Source organism: Anabas testudineus, chromosome 24, assembly GCF_900324465.2.
Source record: "Anabas testudineus chromosome 24, fAnaTes1.2, whole genome shotgun sequence".
NCBI lineage: Eukaryota > Metazoa > Chordata > Actinopteri > Anabantiformes > Anabantidae > Anabas > Anabas testudineus.
The window spans coordinates 3,778,725-3,797,917 of NC_046632.1; the positions used below are offsets into that span (position 1 = coordinate 3,778,725).

Consider the following 19,193-nt stretch of genomic DNA (forward strand, 5'->3'; position numbering starts at 1 on the left):
GGCAGCAGCAGCAGCGGCAGCGGCAGCGGCAGCAGCAGCAGCAGCAGCGGCAGCAGCAGCAGCAGCAGCAGCAGCCGCTGTGGCCACATTAAAAACTGCATCGCCTCCTGTGACAACTGTAGATCGGTGAGCCATCAGCTCCCCCGCCCCTCCCTTGTTCCAGGGATTTGTAGTTCTTAACGTACGGAACGTCGCCGCGTGGTAGGGGACTTCGCCGGAGTAAGACTACAGTTCCCTCGGAGCCCCTCGGAGGTGTTAGTTGTCAATATGGCTGTTGTCAGACAGACAAAGCAGAGAGGCAAATAATTCGCCTCTGATTAGAAATCCTTGGAAAACGGTCGGACAGGGCACAGTTATCAAATTGCTTCATTGTTCGACTGCAGTGGAAGACACAGCGGGTCTCTGCTCAAGTTGCAAAGTTAAATGGTTAAGTGGACGATTTGAAGCGAGGTAAGTCATGTACTTAGCTATCTACTACACTGAAAGTGATGTTATTAATATCAAACGCTCGCTAGCCAGCGACGGCGGCTAACGTCAGCTAGTGTCAGCGTTGGCAGGGCTAGCATGTTATGCTAATCATTCCACAACCCCGGTGCAACCGAAATAGCACCGTGTTAAGTTGTTAGCCGTCCTCGGTGATGGCAATGCGCTGTTGTCAGTAGAAATTCAGCGGCAGCGGCTCTGAAAAAAGACTTGGGTTAGAGTGTCGAGAACTGTTTGTTTTTTTTCAACGTTATAGTATTTCTGTCCGTCTGCCAGACATACATTTGCTACCGTTAGCTTTTGGGCAAAGGGCGTGAAAGCTGGCATCGCTGGTGGCTTACCCCCGCAGCGCAAACGAGCGGCAGATTTGTGCTCTCCACTGCAGGCCCCCCCTCAGCAAAACAAAAACACATGGGGGGAAATAGAGACCAGGATCTGTGGTCAGTTTTAGGACCGGGGCGATATAGAAAACTACACTGCCGGGACTTTGGTTTGCACGGGGATTATGTGATGCATTGCAAGTCACATTTAAGGCTAAGAAAAACAAAGCCCGTCAGCTTTTGGTTGCATGATGAACAAAGCGACGTTGAAACAGTTTTTTTTTTTTTTAGTTTCTAAACTTGTCTGGACTCTTATCAAGTGTTTGGACAAAAAGGGAAGTTTGCTCTTTGCTTTTTGAGAAGTATAAACTCTGTTTCTCTCTCCTTCCTACACACCTGTCCAGCCTGTGACATGTGAGCTGCAGTGGGACATTCATTAATGAGGGGTTGGATATGAATTTCCATCCACTGACTGTTTCAACCAGTTCAACCTGCATACACCAAAGTGAATAGTTAACTTGGTAAATACTTAAACAGGCTGGATAATGATTCCTTACCCATGCATTCAGCACACGGTATGAACACATAGAATACGAAATCAGCATTGTATCCTGGTTTGTGTAGTTTAAATTGAACGTGTGGCTCATCCCTCTGGCATGTGACAGGTTTTGCTTCATAACTGTTTGTTAATTATTTAGGTCTTTAGTAGCAGTCATGTGAATGTGTAATAACAATGTAAGAGACAAGTTAACCCAAGTAAGCCAGTCTGTGTGTAGAAATAACGTATATCTGTGCTGTGTGACTTTCCTGTAACAGTGTGAAATGCTGGCAGTTGTTCTTCCTCTTTTAATCCCGGTGTTAGAGACCTGTAAAGGCGTATATTACCCATAGTGATATTAATTTCCTTCACAATAACTTTAAAACACTGCAAGCACTCTCCAGTCATTTTGTTTTCTTTTTTGTCCCCTGCACATTTCAGACTAACACAGATGTAGAAAAATGCCAGTGACCCCTTTTAAACCATTTATCCTATCAGCATAGGTCAGGCGTGCATAGAAGATGGAAAATCTGCCGCAGTCTGATTCCAGTTGCATTGATTTTGAGCGCAGCAAATTGCTTATGAAAAACATACAGCGTGGGTGGTGTGCAGAGCCGGGGATATATTGTAGCTCTTAAAGAACGGCAGTCAGAATGTTAAGATAGCATCAGCTGTCAAGGTGACTCTGGCTCTCTGCGTGTGTTGCCTGCTGGTTCCCAAAAATAGCTGATTTTTATACCCTGCCCCTCCCTCCCTTTTTCTTTCACACTTCTGTCTCTCGCTCTTGTCTTCCTTTTCTTATCTGCTGCCTCTTTATATTCTTCTTGCAGTTGTTCCTCTTTTCTCATCCTTCTCTTTTTACATTAACCCTCAAACTCTCCCTCTCTGCCTCTTTACCTCACTCCTCCTTTCCCATCTTTTACTCCTTGGCTCCACCATCCCTTCATGTCTAATTTCTGCCTGACTTTGCTCCTTGCTTTCTTTTATCTAGCTGTGTTTCTCATCCTTTTCCCCCTCCAGATCTTGAACATCCACTTTTCTTCCCTTAACTTCCCCCAGCATTTCCTGTTTCCTATCCCCTCCTCTTATTCCTTCTCTGTCTCATAACTTGTCTTGTCTCTCATCCAGCAGCAGGATGTCTGAGTTCAGCGAGGAGCCGCGCTTCACTATTGAGCAGATAGATCTGCTGCAGCGGCTGCGTCGCTCCGGCATGACCAAGCAAGAGATCTTGCACGCTCTTGACACTCTGGACCGGCTGGACCGGGAGCATGGCGACAAGTTTGGCCGTCGCACCTCTTCTTCCTCCTCCTCCTCGTCCCCCTACGGAGTAGGCGGGGCAAACAGCTGCACCAACAACTCTGCCTCTAATACAACTACCACATCATTCAACAATAACAACACTGCCTCTGCAACCACCACCTCTTCCGTGTCATGCAACGGCAACAACAGCGCCATCAACAGCGGCGAAGGAAGCACTGGTGATCACTCAGCAGCCGCTGCCTCTTCCACAACCTCCAGAATCTCCACCGCCACGCAGACACAGTTTGGCAGTGGCGGGGGGCTGTCACCATCTCCCAGCAACAGTTATGACACCTCCCCGCCTCCAGGGCCACCACCGCCTTCTGCTATCTTGCCATCACCTGTCTCTCTGGTGGCGCTGTCACAGAATGGGCGCGATAGCCTAGCTGCTACACCCAATGGGAAGCTTTCTCCTCCACGATATCCAGTGAACAGTGCAGCTGCAGCACGAGCCTTCGGTTTTGAAGCTACGGAAGAAGATCTGGACATTGACGATAAGGTGGAGGAGCTGATGAGGTCAGTAGTATCAGAACAACTCTAAAAGTTTGTGTCAGTAACTTTTCACTTTGAGCTTCATGTCCAGCTTGACTTTGGTGCTTGTAGAGCTGGACAACATTAATAGTATAGAGATATAGGTATAGTGTTATTGCATGATTGGGAGATATTATAGTTTCATAGCTGCGTTTTGCCAGTGTAAAGTGCTTCATTCATTTAGGTCATATCATGTTGAGACTTAATGGACTATCGTTGCAAAAGTAAATGAACAGTGAATGAATGAATAAATGTCCATCTCCGCTATATTTACATTTTCAATGGTTATTTCCCAAAGTGTTCTTGTGTAAAGAACACCAGAAAGCACTAAAAGTACTTCTAAAAGGCTTTCATTTGTCTTTTCTATCTGATGCATTTTTATTTTGTATAAATTGAGTGCTCCTGTGGCTACTTGGTTGTAGTCACGGTTTGTCTCTGTTAGTCGTAACATACATACTTAGACATCCATATACTTACAATGTATATGCATACATACATATACCACCATTAAAAACTGAGGTTTACTGGTAATCTTTGAGCTTGGAAATAGATTAGAAAACATCTCACCAAAAGGTCCATTTTGTTCTGAAGCTCATGATCAGCTCACATAAACTTCATGAGCAGACATCTTTAGTTTATCTGCTGAATTTAGTTTGTCTGAATTTGTCTAAACATTTTTTTCACCAGGATTTGATTAATTTTTCTATCTCAGTCAGACTTCATTGAAGGATCCAGGCCATGTGTATAACTCAGAACAGGTCAATCTACAGTGAGACCCTCTAGATAATTATCAAGCTGACCCTTTAGACATACAGCAAGCACCCAAACTACTTTACACTAATGGTTCAGCTTCTTGACACTGTTGGTACATCCACAGATTATTTTCTTAATAGGGCAACTTCTGATTTAGCTTTCTGGGTTTGTATATTGCATAATCCCTCTGCTCCTAACAGAAATCCCCCCCAGGTGACAAGATGGACGGAGGAGTTTTTTAAGTTCAGGTTATGATGTCTTCTGGTGGAACAGGTTGACTAACATTTAAAGGACGAGCAACCCCAAACTAGAGCATAAATAAGTTGGACAATCATGCCAGCACCCTTTATTGGATTAACTGATTGATCTATCAAATCACAAAAAATAGTGAAAAGGCAATTTGAAATTTAATTTGTAATCCTTACAATTTCTTTTGTCAAACCAACAAACGCAGATATTCTCAATTACCATCTCACCACATAGGGAAAACCTCAGTGGAAAAGCTGGAACCAGTAAATTACTGGCATTTATGCATGGAAGAATGACTTGGTGACTAAGTGAAACAGTGCAAATAATATTTGCTAATTACCTTCCTGTTGATTTACTACAATTTAAATGAAATGATTGTTTTTAGCTCCACTTCACAGAAGAACAGGATTTAGCCCTTCCTGCAATTCACTGAGTTTATTAACTAACAGCAAATAACATTTGTTGTTTCATTTATTTTAATGCACAGACAATAAACAATATAAATCACCTAAAAATGCACAGATAGACAAATGAAGAAGACACAAGAAAGGCAGCACCATTTAACAGTTGTTATTAAGACATTGTCTTGTACGGCATGTTACACCATGTAATGGAGACAGCCATAAAAGTGTTCTCATTGAGACAAAGCATCATCAAATGTGTTGATGCATATATCCGGAAGTATTCTGTTTGACATGGTGGAAAGCCTTCAGGGTTCAAGGTACATTTCCTAAGAAATAAGGAAGAAAAGCCTTTCAGTTATTCACCTCTGGAAGCATTACATAGAAATACATACAGTAACATCAAATAACATTAGTTTTAAAATCATGTCAGTCAGTAGACCTATTACTCTGACAGCTTCAGTGCTCTTAATCTATCACTGTCACTGTGTTAGCCACCTCCTCTCTTCTTCTTACATTACACACCAGCCCTCTTCTTCTAAAGCTGTGGGCTCCTGCTGCCTTCCAGCTGCCCTGTTTGAACAGTCAGAGTAAGAATAGTCATTTAGAGCTCAGACTCGATCCTTAGCACCGCACTAGCTGTCCCGTTGCTCATTCACGCTGCCTCTGCATTAAATTACGTACTCTTTAGACAGCCCAAGAAGTTAAGTAGCGTTCAAAAGCCCCTCGTCCTCTCCGCCTGCAGGACTCTCCTGTGTCTCGCTAAGCGTTGAATGTGTGGGGGTGTGACACAAGACTTCAGCTTGTCAACAATCCCACAGTGCCCTTCTGATTTTTCTCACTTTTAAGTGCACATTTCCATCTCTGCAGGGGTTTGGCCTTTGAGTTGGCATCTACCACATCCCCCCCTCCTGCTCCTCCCTCCTCTCTTCCTCAGTCTTGTACAGCAGCTTGTGCTACATTGATTCGCTGGTGTCGATACAAGCAGCGTTTTTTAACTCTAATTTTAGCTGCACCGCAAGAGGTTGGTGTGGAGGATATTGATGCTGGATGTCAAGAGTCGTGACGCATTTTCATTTCAGAAATATGCTAACAGAGCGCTCAGGACTTTGATGCGTTCTCCTTTTTGACTGTGTAAGTCTGGGAAACAGTGGTTCAAAGCATGCTGTGATCGTATAGTTTGAGCAGCAGGGCTGTTAAAGTTGGGTGGGGGAAGGCACCCACTGGAGATGCCTTCCTGTAAAAAAATGCACTGTTATTATGGGTAAGTGCACCAATCAGTTTACACTTTTGGCAGGTGTTCACAATCTGCACCAGGATGAGGAATTAAACCAAGACAGTCATAAGCTTCTTGATGTGTGTATACGTGTGTGTTACTGTGTATGTATAGGGGATGAGATTGGGCTCAAAGCCAGAAAGCAGGGTGGGTACACTGTGACTGCACATGTTCACTCACCACCCTCCACTCCTGCAAGTCTGTGCATGTTTCATTTTTTCCCAGCTGAGCACTGAAATAGTGGAAACGTCCACCAAATACATCTAGAAAAAGCGAATGACTGGATTGGGGCTCAGTTCACTTTAATTTATAGACTCACAGGCTTTGTGTTCATCTGAAATGCAACGCTGATTATGTGGGAGCCATAAAAACAAAATAACAATACCCTGACAATGCTGCCAAAATGCAGCTTAAATTAAAATGGAGCCCTGGTTTTGTAGTTTTCCAATGAATTGGCACAATACAAGAACTCAGATTTGATTATGTGACTTTAAAAAGTATCAGTTATTGTAACCACGCAGCTTGTGTGAGTCTTATGTATAGGAGCGCAGCATCAACAACAATACAACAATATTTTCAGTGCTGGCCGCTAATGCCGGATAAATTATCATACAGCAACTCGCATCAGAACTGAACATGTGTAAATTGATGTAAATAGTTAAATAAAGAAGAAAATGTTGTTGATGGCAGTCGTTATGTATAAAAATCACGCTGTTCTTTGTATGTTTGCTTCTGTAAAATAAAGCATTGCTGCTAAATTTAGCTGCTGACAGTGTATTAAATGGTATTTTTGTGCTGTGTGTTTGCAGGAGGGACAGCAGCATGGTGAAAGAAGAGATCAAAGCGTTCCTGGGAAACAGGAGGATTTCTCAGGCAGTAGTGGCACAAGTTACTGGTTAGTAGCAGGCATATATACATTATATTGAACAATGTCATTCATTTGTAAACCTTCTATCATTTTGTCTGTCATCTGTATTGATTGTTAAAAGTCCTTACTCAATTTAAATGCATGTTTTGTTAAAGATTTCACACATTGTCTGATAAAGGTTGTGTAAATTGGCAGTGCATAGTGTGAGGAGCTGTAGCAATTAAAATCTATCTGCTACAGACAGACCATTTGTTAATACTGGGTTTTCTTTTCTTTTCTACAGTCTGTAAATTAGCCCCGCCTTCTTCATGGCGCATGTGGCATGCTCATAGTTTAATTAAAGCAGCAAGCTGTTGAAATTAAGCCCATTCACTGAGGACTGAACTGGCCTTAGAAGTTAAATATTCAACATATATCAACTTATTTCAGTTGTGGAAATTGCTGTGAATGCGCACATTGTCTTTATGATGAAGTTGAATATAATAATGAACATACATATACTAAACAAAGATAGATGCTAACATTAGTACTGAACCTCACTGGAATAGATGTAACAAAAATGCAGCGTTCTAGCTTTGGAGCACGTTCTGGCGAGACTATCGCCTTGTTACAACCAGACGTCCCTTCATGATGTTGTTTCAAAGGAATTTCCATAAACAGCAAGGGAAGGGGGTGTCCAGCGCAAATTTGTTTTGAGTTACTGATCAGTTGAAGCTACAGTTGTAGTTACCCAAGAATTCTTCTTTCTAAACTACAGAATAAAACATTTATTGCATAGAAAAAAGAAGGTATAACCAGACGCACAGGTTAAGAGTCTGGTAATTACATGAAAAACAAACAAAGCTATCTTTTAGAGTACAGTTTTACTTTACATACTGAGTAAAGTAAAGTTTCTATACATTTACTTGGTAAATTAGTAATTAGGGGACTGTATAAGAAGGGTTACCATTCCCCCTAAATGTTGCTGTGGTGTTCATTAAAATCATCAGTTGATAATACCAACTTAAATCTTACTTCTTCTTTTTTTTACTTGCATTATTGTACAGAATGCAGACTAGCATCACTGCAGGCTGTAAACTTTAACAAACTGAGTGCTGACTTAAAATAAGCTGCCTACAAAACAAACTGCAGTGGACAAAGGAAACAGTGATGGAAATGAGGGGAGCAGCAGCGAAGCAGCGTGACTCGTTTCTATTAGATACGTTGGCTTAACTTCTTATAAACCAGATGCTTCTATAACTTCCTCTACTTCTGTACAGAGCAGAGCTGTGCAATACATGTACTGTGTGATGCAATAGGATGTTATTACTGTCCTATAGCCAGGATTCACACTTATTATTTCTCTGACTGTATGAAATGCTGATGTTTAACTGACTAAATAGATAAACATTGGTGGTTGTTACTTTGTGGGCAATTTCTCTTTAAGTTCGAACAGTACCTTTTGGTTGCGTGCAGTAACGCTATTACCTGACAAGAGTGCGAACACAACTGTGAATATCAAGTATGCATAAACACACATTTTGCTTTGATTGTTTATTGTAGTTCTAAGCACAGTTTTTGCATATTTTTTTATAGGTAAAAAAAAAAACTCTCTCTCTCTGTCCATCTCCTAGTAACCCATAATGCAGCGTGAAAATGTGTTTACTGTCAATGTCTTCACTATTTTAATTGATGTGACATTAGTGCAAAAATAGTGGTATGAACCTTTTAAACCAGCCCAATTCTCAGCAGTAGTTCTGTGGCTACAGTTTGTGTGACAGACAAGCAATTAGAGAGAGAATAAAGTCAGGGCTAAAAACAGAGGCAACACTTTCCCCTCTCTAGTATTCCCCTCTTTCTGCCTTGACTTTTTCTAAGGGTTGTCTACAAATTGTGCTGTGGCTTGATGCGAAACACTGTTGTAATTCGATGTTTGGCTGCCTTCCAGGCATCAGCCAGAGCAGGATCTCCCATTGGCTGCTGCAGCATGGCTCTGACCTGAGTGAGCAGAAAAAGAGGGCCTTCTACCGCTGGTACACTCTGGAGAAAACCACACCAGGTACATCTGGTACCCATCTCACTGCTCACTCTTGACTATATTGACTTTTGTCTGAATTATGTATGTTTTGGTCAGGTTAACTTGTATAGGAGTTGAAAAGACATCAGAAAGGAATCCCCTTTCCAGGACAGTGAGGTACGCAGTGACTACCAAGAATTCAGCTATGGCTGAACAAAACAGGAAAAGCTAAGTTTGAAGCCTGGTAATAAAGATAGCAGTAGAGTTTGTATGAACAAACACAGCAGGGAGGAAGCTCGGAAGAAAGGAAGTCTGATAGGTAAACACTCTGCTGCCTGCAGGTTCCTCTTAGACAGTTAATTAGATAAGTAGAAGTAGTCTTGTGGTATATGTGGTGCAGTGGGAAGTAATACCTTAAGGAAGTTTTCTTAAATTCATATGATATTGTGTAGGTTAGCAATATGTATCTTGACTTCTGAAATGAATTGGAGCCTGGCTGAGACAGAGGAAGGTCAGACTGTAACAGCAGCAGTTTGTAAGAGATGACTCTGAGTGCTATTCTAGTGTAAGGAAAATCATTAATGTACACCTCCAACAAGGGGATATGAAGTACTGTAACGCCAAGAGAGCAGCACTCAGGGAAATCACCCATTTATCACAGTTAAGTTGTATAAACTAATAGTGGCAAATTAAAGTCCTGCTAGCCATAAACTGCAGTAATATACAGTATAGGCATTCATATAGCCATTTAGCATGAGTCTGAGTTTCAGATATTACACTCTGAATTAATTTTGTTATAAAAGTGTGAAGGCCTGTATAAATGTACATAGAATAGATCTAACATAACATGTTGTTTTAATTGCCTTCTGAATGATTTTAGAGAAAGAATACTGTGGGCTTGTGCTCACTGGTGATCACATTGATTATCAACAATTCAAGACACAATGGTGAGCTTACTGATTACAAAGAAGACCCCCAAAGCTGATGAAAGAAGAATTCTCTGAAAGAAAAATCACCAAATACCTGTCCAGCAGATCAGGAAGTCAGGTGTGGATTTGTTAATAACCACTGTGTGCAGATGACTTTCATGAACAGAAACCCAGGAGCTGCAAACTGGTTATCCACAAGACAGGATGGTCAGGTTACTGTTTGTCAAGAAGTAATTAAAACATCAACCAGAGCTCTGGAAATGACTAACGTATGTGATGGCTACCAAAAACAAAGTATGATGGAGAGAAAGAACTGCCTGAGATCCAAATAATTTCTTAGACAGATTTTTTTATTATGCTGAAGAGACTAACCTAAGGCACTAGCTCCCAAAACAAGCATGAGCTAAAGAAGGCTAAAAAATCCAGCACTGACAGAGCATCATCAGAAAAGATCCCTAGCAACGGACGACCCGACAAATCGCAGACTTGAAGCAGTCATTGCTTGGAAAGTGCAACGAATGACTAAACATCACCACTTTCAATTACATGCATGTTTTTTTATTACAGATCTCTAATTGTGGGTTATAGGCACATGAAAAATGTCTCCTGCTGGCTTCGGATCCCGCTGTGCATAAATGTGTGTACATAGACGTGTGCATGCTGTATCAACCTATAGCCAGGCAGCAGACATCCCACGCCTCGTTCTCTGCGGCATGTTCCTCGGTGGAGCCCTGCCAACACCGTCAGCACTGGAAACTGCTCTGTGCTATTTATGGCCATACTGAACCTGGCTCAGCCCAGCCCAGCCTAGCACTGCCTAGCACAACACACACGTCTCCATCACTGCTGCAGAGAAAAGTGATGCCCCATATAATCTGAACGTTTGCAGCGGGAACCAGTAGGGCCTTGTTGACAATGTCCGTGTCAGATTAGGTTATGACACTGTGGGTGAGCTGCTGACCTCCTAATATATCCAGGCTTGTAGCTGTTACGTGGCCAGTTCCTCTGTCTTTTTGTGTGGTTTTCTTTTGTGCTGTGGTCGTGATTTGAGATGAAGAGGCACAGTCTTTGTCAGCACTATTCAGCCGACTTTCTAATCACAATATATTGTGAGATTTGCAAAAGGCGACGCGCATTCTCACATATATTTTCAGGAGGGGTGGGCTATCTGGCTGTTGTGTGCAGCACTCAGCTTGTCACATTTTTTACTGGCACCGTTTTGTGCTTCCAAGCCACAAACACACCTGCAGACTCCTTCAGACTGATTATGGTTTGATGCTTCCTGACAGATGTTCTGGTCTTCACTTGTGTCTTACCCGTCTTATTCTGCTGCTTCCCGCCTCAGGTGCCACCCTCAACATGCGGCCGGCCCCGCTGCCTTTGGAGGAGATGGAGTGGAGGCAAACCCCACCCCCTCTTGCCACTGCCCCCGGCACCTTCCGGCTGCGTCGGGGGAGTCGCTTTACTTGGAGGAAAGAGTGCCTGGCCGTGATGGAGAGGTAAGCAGCAGCACAGGAGGAAGAAAAGCAGATTAAAGTAGATGTATGTTTCATAACTTGTCTGTTATTTCCACATGGAATTGCAGCCTGTCCTAGAAACACAGCTGGACAATGAGGAAACAGAGCCTGTGACTCTTTTCATACTGCACACTCTGAATATTGGCTTCTCGGTTGTACCACATAGAAAACAAACAGCAGTAACTCAGGTTTGTTGACACCGTCCTTGTGTAGTGAAATTAATTTAATCAGTGTGACTCTTCTATTTATAGCTACTTCAACGACAACCAGTATCCAGACGAGGCCAAGCGGGAGGAGATAGCAAATGCCTGCAATGCTGTTATTCAGAAACCAGGTAAATCACGGCAACCGGGAATGTGTGGACCACACTGAAAGAAAACATGGTTCTACTGTTGATTATAAAGATATTCTGACCTCTGCCATGGAAAACGTCTGCATTGACACAACCTTTAGAACACTGTGCCAGCCAGTTATCTTTCTAATATATATACATTTACTGCCCGTCCAAAAAATGTCACACACTCTAATATTCCATTGGTCCGCCTTTCGCTTTAATTACAGCACGCATTCACTGTGGCATCATTTCATTAAGCTTCTGCAATGTCACAACATTTATTACCGTCCAGAGTTGCATAAATTTTCCTCTAAGAGCTTCTGTTGATGATGGGAGAGTTGAACCACTGTGCAAAGTCTTAAGGTCTGGACTCTGTGGTGGTCAGTCCATGTGTGAAATTGATGTGTCATGCTCCCTGAACCACTCTTTCACAATTTGAGCCCAATGAATCCTGGCATTGTCATCTTAAAATATGCCCATGCTATCAGGGAAGAAAAAATCCATTGATGTAATAACCTCATCATTCAGTATATTCAGGTAGTCAGCTGACCTCATTCTTTGGGTACATAATGTTGCTGAACCTAGACCTGACCAACTGCAGCAACCCCAGATCATAGCATTGCCCCCACAAGCTTGTACAGTAGGCACTAGGCATGATGGGTGTATCACTTCATCCGCCTCTCTTCTTACCCTGATGCGCCCATCACTCTGGAACAGGGTAAATCTGGACTCATTTTAGTAGTTTCATCAATCTCCTTTTCTTTGCTTGTTTCATGTCAATAATTTGACTCTTCTGAAACATATTAACATCTTTTCCACAACCACAGGATGTGTCTTCTACATGATTGTTTAAGAAATGAGAAGCTACTTCCTGCATCAGTTAGGGTGAAATAACTTGTTGCCAACTGAAAAATAATCAATGATTATCCAGTGGGAGGCTTTCACCTATTTGCTTAGTTAAATCCAGGTGGTGAGTTTTTGGACAGGCAGTGTATAAACACATTTACATTTGATGTGATCTACATACATGTTACAAAGCTTAATGAATTGATAAGTCAATAATAATAATGATTAATTATTTAGGAAAAATGCCCACATTTACCTAACTTAATCAGAATTTTACAAACCAAACATCTGCGTAGCATCTGTTGTGTGATCTACTGCTTATACACCGCAATCATTCTTTACAGCAGTTCTTTAACCAGCATCAGTTATGAAGCAGTCATGTTTATAGAAGCACAAATAAAAGTGAGATTCACAGCTGGAGGAAGCAGATAACAGGGAAAAAGGTCTTAAAATGAAATAGGCCGAACAGACTGGAAACAGAATAAATCAGACAAGTCATTATCATTGTGACACTGGAAGAGATCGCGATGTGATTTGTTTCAGGGAAGAAGCTGTCTGATCTGGAGAGAGTCACCTCCCTAAAAGTTTACAACTGGTTCGCCAACCGTCGCAAGGAGATCAAGAGACGGGCCAACATTGGTAATGTAACTCTGATGACGTCTCTTTGTTTTAGCATGGCCATGTCATAGTTAATTACAGCAGTTCTGACATTTTATGCACTATGCACTGAACAGCGCTACATTAATTCAATCCCATCTCTATAATTAGGCTGATGATTGTTAATCAGTCACCCTATATCTGTAGTGACCCCTGGCGAAGTGTCCCCATAACTGCTGTGAAATTAAAAACATCCTCTAGTTCCTTGCATTAACCCAGATGCCAATTAGATTTGTACAGTACAGCCTCCATTACTCAGTACCCATGGGCTCCTTAGAGACATTCACCATCATTTGGTCAAACTCTGTGCTAATGTGTGATCATTTGTAACAGCAGCCACCTCGTTCCAAATGTCTTGCACTCTAACTTGCAAAACATATATACATACACTATATAGATATCTGTATTTGTAGTTCATTGCTCCCTGAACTCCCTGCGTGGGACTCGATTCACTACGATGTGTAATGAGGGATGTTAGCGATCCATCGTAAATCTAATAATCCATCCTCTTCCTCCAAGAAGCCACAATCCTGGAGAGTCATGGGATAGACGTCCAGAGTCCAGGGGGACACTCCAACAGCGACGACATCGATGGGAACGACTTCTCAGAGCAGGTAGGGAGTGATTGAGGATCCCAGCAGACACATAAAACCAGATTGATGTTCCACGTGGTCGGTCTGAGGGAAGACAAAAAGACATCACTGTCTCTTATACAGTATTTGTGCCTCCTTTTTATTTATTCATTCGTATTATTCCTTTATTATTATTCGTTTTTACGGATCAGCCTGTCGCCAACCATTCACTTCCACCCTATTGGCAAAAAAAAAACCTCTCTGTTCTGGCACAGAGAATCAGTAATCCAGGCATTAGTCTGATGTGATCACGCATTGTACACGTCTTTCATTGCATAATTGAAATCAGCAGCTTGTTGTGTTTGTTTGGATTTGAACCTCGTGACCTCCCTCACTTGGCACATTAATGTTCACAAATTCACACAAAAGGACAAAGAACATTTCAGCTGCTGTTTCCTTCAGATAAACCCTGAAAATATCTTTCTGCAAACACAGAAAGCACATAAAGTTCTTTAGTTTTATGAGGAACCGCTGCTCCAGGCGCATTAATTAACAAAAGCTTGCTCTCTTTTCTTTTCTTTTCTTTTTTTTCTCCTGTAACCAGTGGAAACTAAGCCGGGGCTTTGGAAAGTAGCAGCGCTCCGTATTAATGTAGAAACCTACAGATGAAGATTGTGTTCAGTTTGAGCCGTCTATCTTTGTTCCTGATTGCACAATATGCAAACCGCACTGTCAAAGTCAAGAAGTGCAGCTACTGACTGATGAACCCAGAGTTCTGGGTATATAATGTGTCAAGCAGCAGTGAGTAATCCTGTTTGTTGAAATCCCTCCAGGCCTGTGACCTCCCCTATTTTGACAAGAGACCTCTCAGCCGACCGTTTGGCCTTTACCGACTGGAGCCCACCTCACCAACACAGGTACCCCGACACACAAACGGTTTCCACAAGAACACTGCACACTGGGAATTGAATTGGTGACTTTAATGCAAAGCACAGATTGTATGTGGGTGCTGTAGGAGCAGCAGCTAATCAGCTGTGTGGCTGTCTACAGTATGTTTGTGTCTGCGGCAGATCCAAAATGAGGCCAAGAGAAACATGCAGCTAAATCAGATGTTTGTTTAAAAAGAAGGGGGGGGGCTTCCCCACAATACTTGTCTGATTGCATATCTTTAAGTTGCTTTCAGTGAACAGTAATCAGATGTCACATCACTAAGAAGATGATTTGAGGTTTGGTGTCAGCGCTCACTCCTCTTCTGCCTCCTGTGACCTCAGTTTGAAAATGTTTCCCATGTATTTAGCATCCATAATAATTAGCTTTCAAAGTTAAAACCCATCGCTGCAGCATATTGTGCACTTGATTTACTATTTGGATCTGCAGTACCTTCAGGATCACAGTATTTAATCCCTTATTTACAGACAAACTGTGAACGTCACCGTTTAGTGTTTTGGTCTTTAGGAATCATTTGAAAAGTGGATTTTTGGAGCTTTTGTTCTTTGCTCTGTTGAGCTCTGTTGTCACAAACTTTACCTCCATCGTGAGGTATGATACACACTCACATTTGTAAATAACAGTGCTGTTCCAAGTAATAAGTCATTTTCCTCTGAATCGCTCCCCAACTCAGGATGACAGCGCAGCACACAGCGAGCACCAGGACCCCATCTCTCTGGCTGTGGAGATGGCTGCCGTCAACCACACCATCCTTGCCCTGTCTCGAACTGGAGGGGTCCCCAGCGACATCAAGACGGAGTCCCTGGAGGATGAATGAACCGCACAGGAACTGGGACGGAGGAAGCAGACGAGAGAAACGACAGAGTCGGTGGGGGGGGAAGCAAAGGAGGAGTAAAAAAAAGGTGGGAAATAGGTGGGGGCTGAAAAAAAAGAGACACCAAAATAATTCTACTTATTAGTAAAACTTGTGAATCTGCCAACTGTTCCTTCTCTCTCGGCTTCCCTCCTCTACTCCTCTCGTCCCACAACGTCCATGTAAACAGTAATTCCCCACCACCCCCACTCGACCCAATATATTGACAGAGCTGGGGGTGGGCTTGGGGGGGGGGGGGGTGTCGCTATACGTCCTCTGATCTCTGTGAAAATGTTCTCTGGAAAGACGAAAGGGATGCAATCCAGGTCTTTAAACCCCCGAAAAACGGTGGCTCCTGTCTGGGATGGCGTCTCCTAGGAACACCCCTCTCTTCCTCCAGTACACTCTCTCCTCACAGGATACCTCTTCTCTTTGTTCTCCTCGACCTTACTCCCCGTCTCCCTCCCTCTCCAGCCTGGTCGTCTGAGCCGATCCTCAGTCTATCTCACCTCAACGCCAACCTCAGAAAAATTACGTGTACTGTATATATAACACATATATAAATATATATGGTTCTTATGGTTCTCAGTCACACTCAACCTCATGGTGAGCTACCCAGCTACACCTCCAACGTTCACCCTCTTCATTGTGCAATTCATCGGGAAAGCAGCCTCAGCATCGCCTCGGGGAAGATGGATAGAGAGAGGTTCCTTCTCTCCCTCTCTGACAATGATGCAGCCAGAATGGATAATATTGGCAGACATAACTGTCCACTCACTGTCTTCACCCTCTGTAGTTATCATTCCTCAGTGGAATGGATTGGTGTTTTCCTACAGTAGAGCTGATGTTGGATGAAGCCTCGAAAAAAAGTCAGCTAACGGGTCGCTGATTTTCTTTCATGACGAGGAAACAGCAGAATTCATGTTAAGGTTATTATCCAGCAGTTCTTTCACTTGCATTTCCTTCTGTGTTTTTATCCCAAATGGTGACTGGCTGTACAATCATTTTGCCTTGGTATTTAGCTTCCCAGTAACACCTCTGTTTGTTACTCGAGAGTACTCGAGCTACAGTATGTGAATCAATTTAGGGTCAATGTGATAATCAAGCAAACTTAAGCTATCTAATAAGGGGAACTGTGCTGTGTTTTAAATGTCATCCATGCCAAAGGAAAAGATGCTTGGAGTGAAACGCTAAGAGGCTAAGCTAAGCTAAGACCTATCTAACAGTGGTGTTCACATTCATCCAAAGCGATTTCTACTAAAAGTGTTTTTTTATTTCTTCCTCTCGTGTTGAGTGAAGCCTCTGAAGCCTGTGAGCTCCACACTGCAGCAGGCCCGTGTCAGTGGAGATCGGTATTAGCAGCCAAACACATAATGATAAAGCACCCCTAAGCTATTTACTACTTGTTCTGTGATGCTGCCTCTTTGAATGTGCTTTCAGAAGATCTTTTTTTAATATCAGCGGCATCAAATTAGATTCAACCCACACTGGAGCTGGTTCAGAGTATCCGAAGAATTTCTGAGGCACTTTTTGCTTTTATTACATTTGTGTGTGCTCAAAGGTCAAAGTACCACTTTGAAGGGAATCCGAAACAAACACACTGTAAGTGCTGAAATTGGAAATCATTTTCCACTTTTCTTTCGCCTTGGGTGGAACATTTCCAAATCCATCTTTGACTGAAGATCACTGTAGCGTCTGTAGCAGAGATAAGTGTTGTGTTCCTGAAAGGTATCCTATAGATCTGTCAAGTATTAGCGCTTCGTCAGTCTAAGACTCATATCTTCAACTTTGGCCTTCAGGGTGAGGAAGATGATTTTGTCTGTTCCCTTTTTTTTGCCAAACGTTAGGTAAGAAGAGAAGATTTCTACCATTCGTGTGTGACTCTGAACAGGAGTTAGCGTTAGTTTGGCAGAGAAAAGTCTGGTACTGTCCAAACCTCACTGAATAACATGTTATCGTTTATGTCATCTGTGTATGGACTCTAAACATACAGGATATAAAGTGACCTACTTTTCATTCTGCTTCCAATCTCTGAACTAAGCTAGACTACGAGGCTCTTAGCTTTAGCTTCATATCTAGTGTACTGTTGATCCTCTCGTGTAAATTTGGACAGAAAAAGCGATAAAGCCAATTTGTCTAAATGTCAAACTATTCCTTTAAAGGGACCTTTGCCTTAGTGATGGTTTTGGAGAATTGCAACAATATACAGCAAAGCCGTAGTCAGGAACAGGAAGCAGGAAAAACACAGGTGATGGATCAAATCATGTGGTTTCTGGATCCTGCGAATAGAAGAGCTCCCAGTCCGGGGCTGTGGTCTAGAAAAGCTCTATGTAACTCTACTGCTTCAGTACGTGCAAAGCTACAATACAGCGACTCAGTACTAGGACCTGTGTTTCAAAACGAAATGGTTGAAAGATGAAAACAATATGTATTTATACTCATTTTTTATGGTAATGTACAAAAAAGAATGACATGTTTTAAAATGGAAACATGCTGTTATTGTTAAATTAATCATGCTTTTTAATTTCTCATATCTATTTTTCTATTATCATTTCAATGTGTTGTTTTTTTTTTTTGTGTGTGTGTTTTTCTTTTTCTTCTTGTCATCCCTTATTTGAACAACAGTGTCCCGCCCCTGTTTGTGTCTAAGGTAGTAAGCTGTGTTGTGAAAGACAAACGATGATGCACCTTATGAAATTTAAGTATCACTGACTAAGCGCAAAAATGGAAAACGGCTAATATGCTAGTACGGGGCTGGTGTGACAAACTGTTTCACATACCATATCATGGTAAATCCAAGCCCTGGTATGTGTTGTTCTCTTCTTACAATAATGTCACACCAAACTCCATAGTGAAATTTAGCATTTTAACACCGACCTCCTTCTTGGAAACACAAGCACTCAGCCCGTCAGCAGCCGCTCAACTCCAATTACATTATTTATCTTGAACTGTAAAGGAACTACAGATAATAGAACTAAGGTGCTACCTCACTGGATGTTTGGCCACTGACCATGTAATCAAATTTGAATCATAAGGTAATCGTAGGGCTAGTATGGATGGAGTCACACAAGTCACTGACCAAACACGTGTTAAAATGTGTTTTTTATCTAAAAACTAGTTTAATGAACTCAATCCTCAAATTAACATTCACACCTTATTTTCTATTTGAAGGATAGTTCCTGTGGAGCCTGGTGTGACTTTCTGTGCTCATGCTAGAACACTGTATGTGAAAGAGAAACAAGTGGCGCGTGGAAGGAATCGATTGCATTTAGAGATTATTCTCTCAGTGTAATAAGACACTTTGATGAATTGCCTTTGCGTTTGAGAGATGCCATCGCCCAGTTAGTAAGTACAAGTTCTACTCCTGCACTATTTTAATGCGAGTGTTCAAGCTCGACAGAAATGATCATGTGATATAAAGAATCAGTGTTTTTTCCATCAGAAAACTAGACAAACAGGTAGTAGTGCTTACTCTGAAGGGGTGTCCTCCCGTGGTGTGTCAGGGTCAACATGTCCACACGTCTTTCTGTGTCCCCAATGAAACACCATCGCACTTCATCCCAGTATAGCTCAGAAAAAGAGGACTGAATGCTGTTGTTTCAATCTTAAATCTACTTATTTTCAGAATTACTGTGTTGCCCATTTCAGACTTTAGTGCCTTTTTTGGACAGTAGACTGTTCTGTAATTAAGATGTAGTATATATACATTTTTTTGTACAGTTTCTTTGTTCATTTTTTAACTTGTGTTTATTTTAGTATGATATAAATATCTATATATATATAATGTACAAGAGAATAAAGCTATATCAATGAGATTTCTTCC

General features: G+C 42.0%; 1 protein-coding gene across 3 annotated transcripts; it reads left to right on the top strand.

Moving 5' to 3' along the window:
- The first annotated feature begins 251 nt into the window (after positions 1–251).
- Positions 252–19,185, top strand: hmbox1b (homeobox containing 1 b). Of its 3 annotated transcripts, none has more exons than XM_026341292.1 (10): positions 252–450; positions 2,470–3,156; positions 6,660–6,745; positions 8,646–8,756; positions 10,989–11,142; positions 11,412–11,494; positions 12,884–12,979; positions 13,517–13,611; positions 14,403–14,486; positions 15,191–19,185. In XM_026341292.1, exons 2-10 carry the CDS (start codon positions 2,477–2,479, stop codon positions 15,332–15,334), a joined length of 1,533 nt encoding a protein of 510 aa, XP_026197077.1. In that variant the 5' UTR covers positions 252–450; positions 2,470–2,476; the 3' UTR covers positions 15,335–19,185. The 3 variants fall into 3 exon arrangements, with proteins under 3 accessions (XP_026197077.1, XP_026197079.1, XP_026197078.1); XM_026341294.1 differs by having other exon boundaries at positions 13,520–13,611; XM_026341293.1 differs by having other exon boundaries at positions 2,473–3,156.
- Positions 19,186–19,193: the final 8 nt, after the last annotated feature.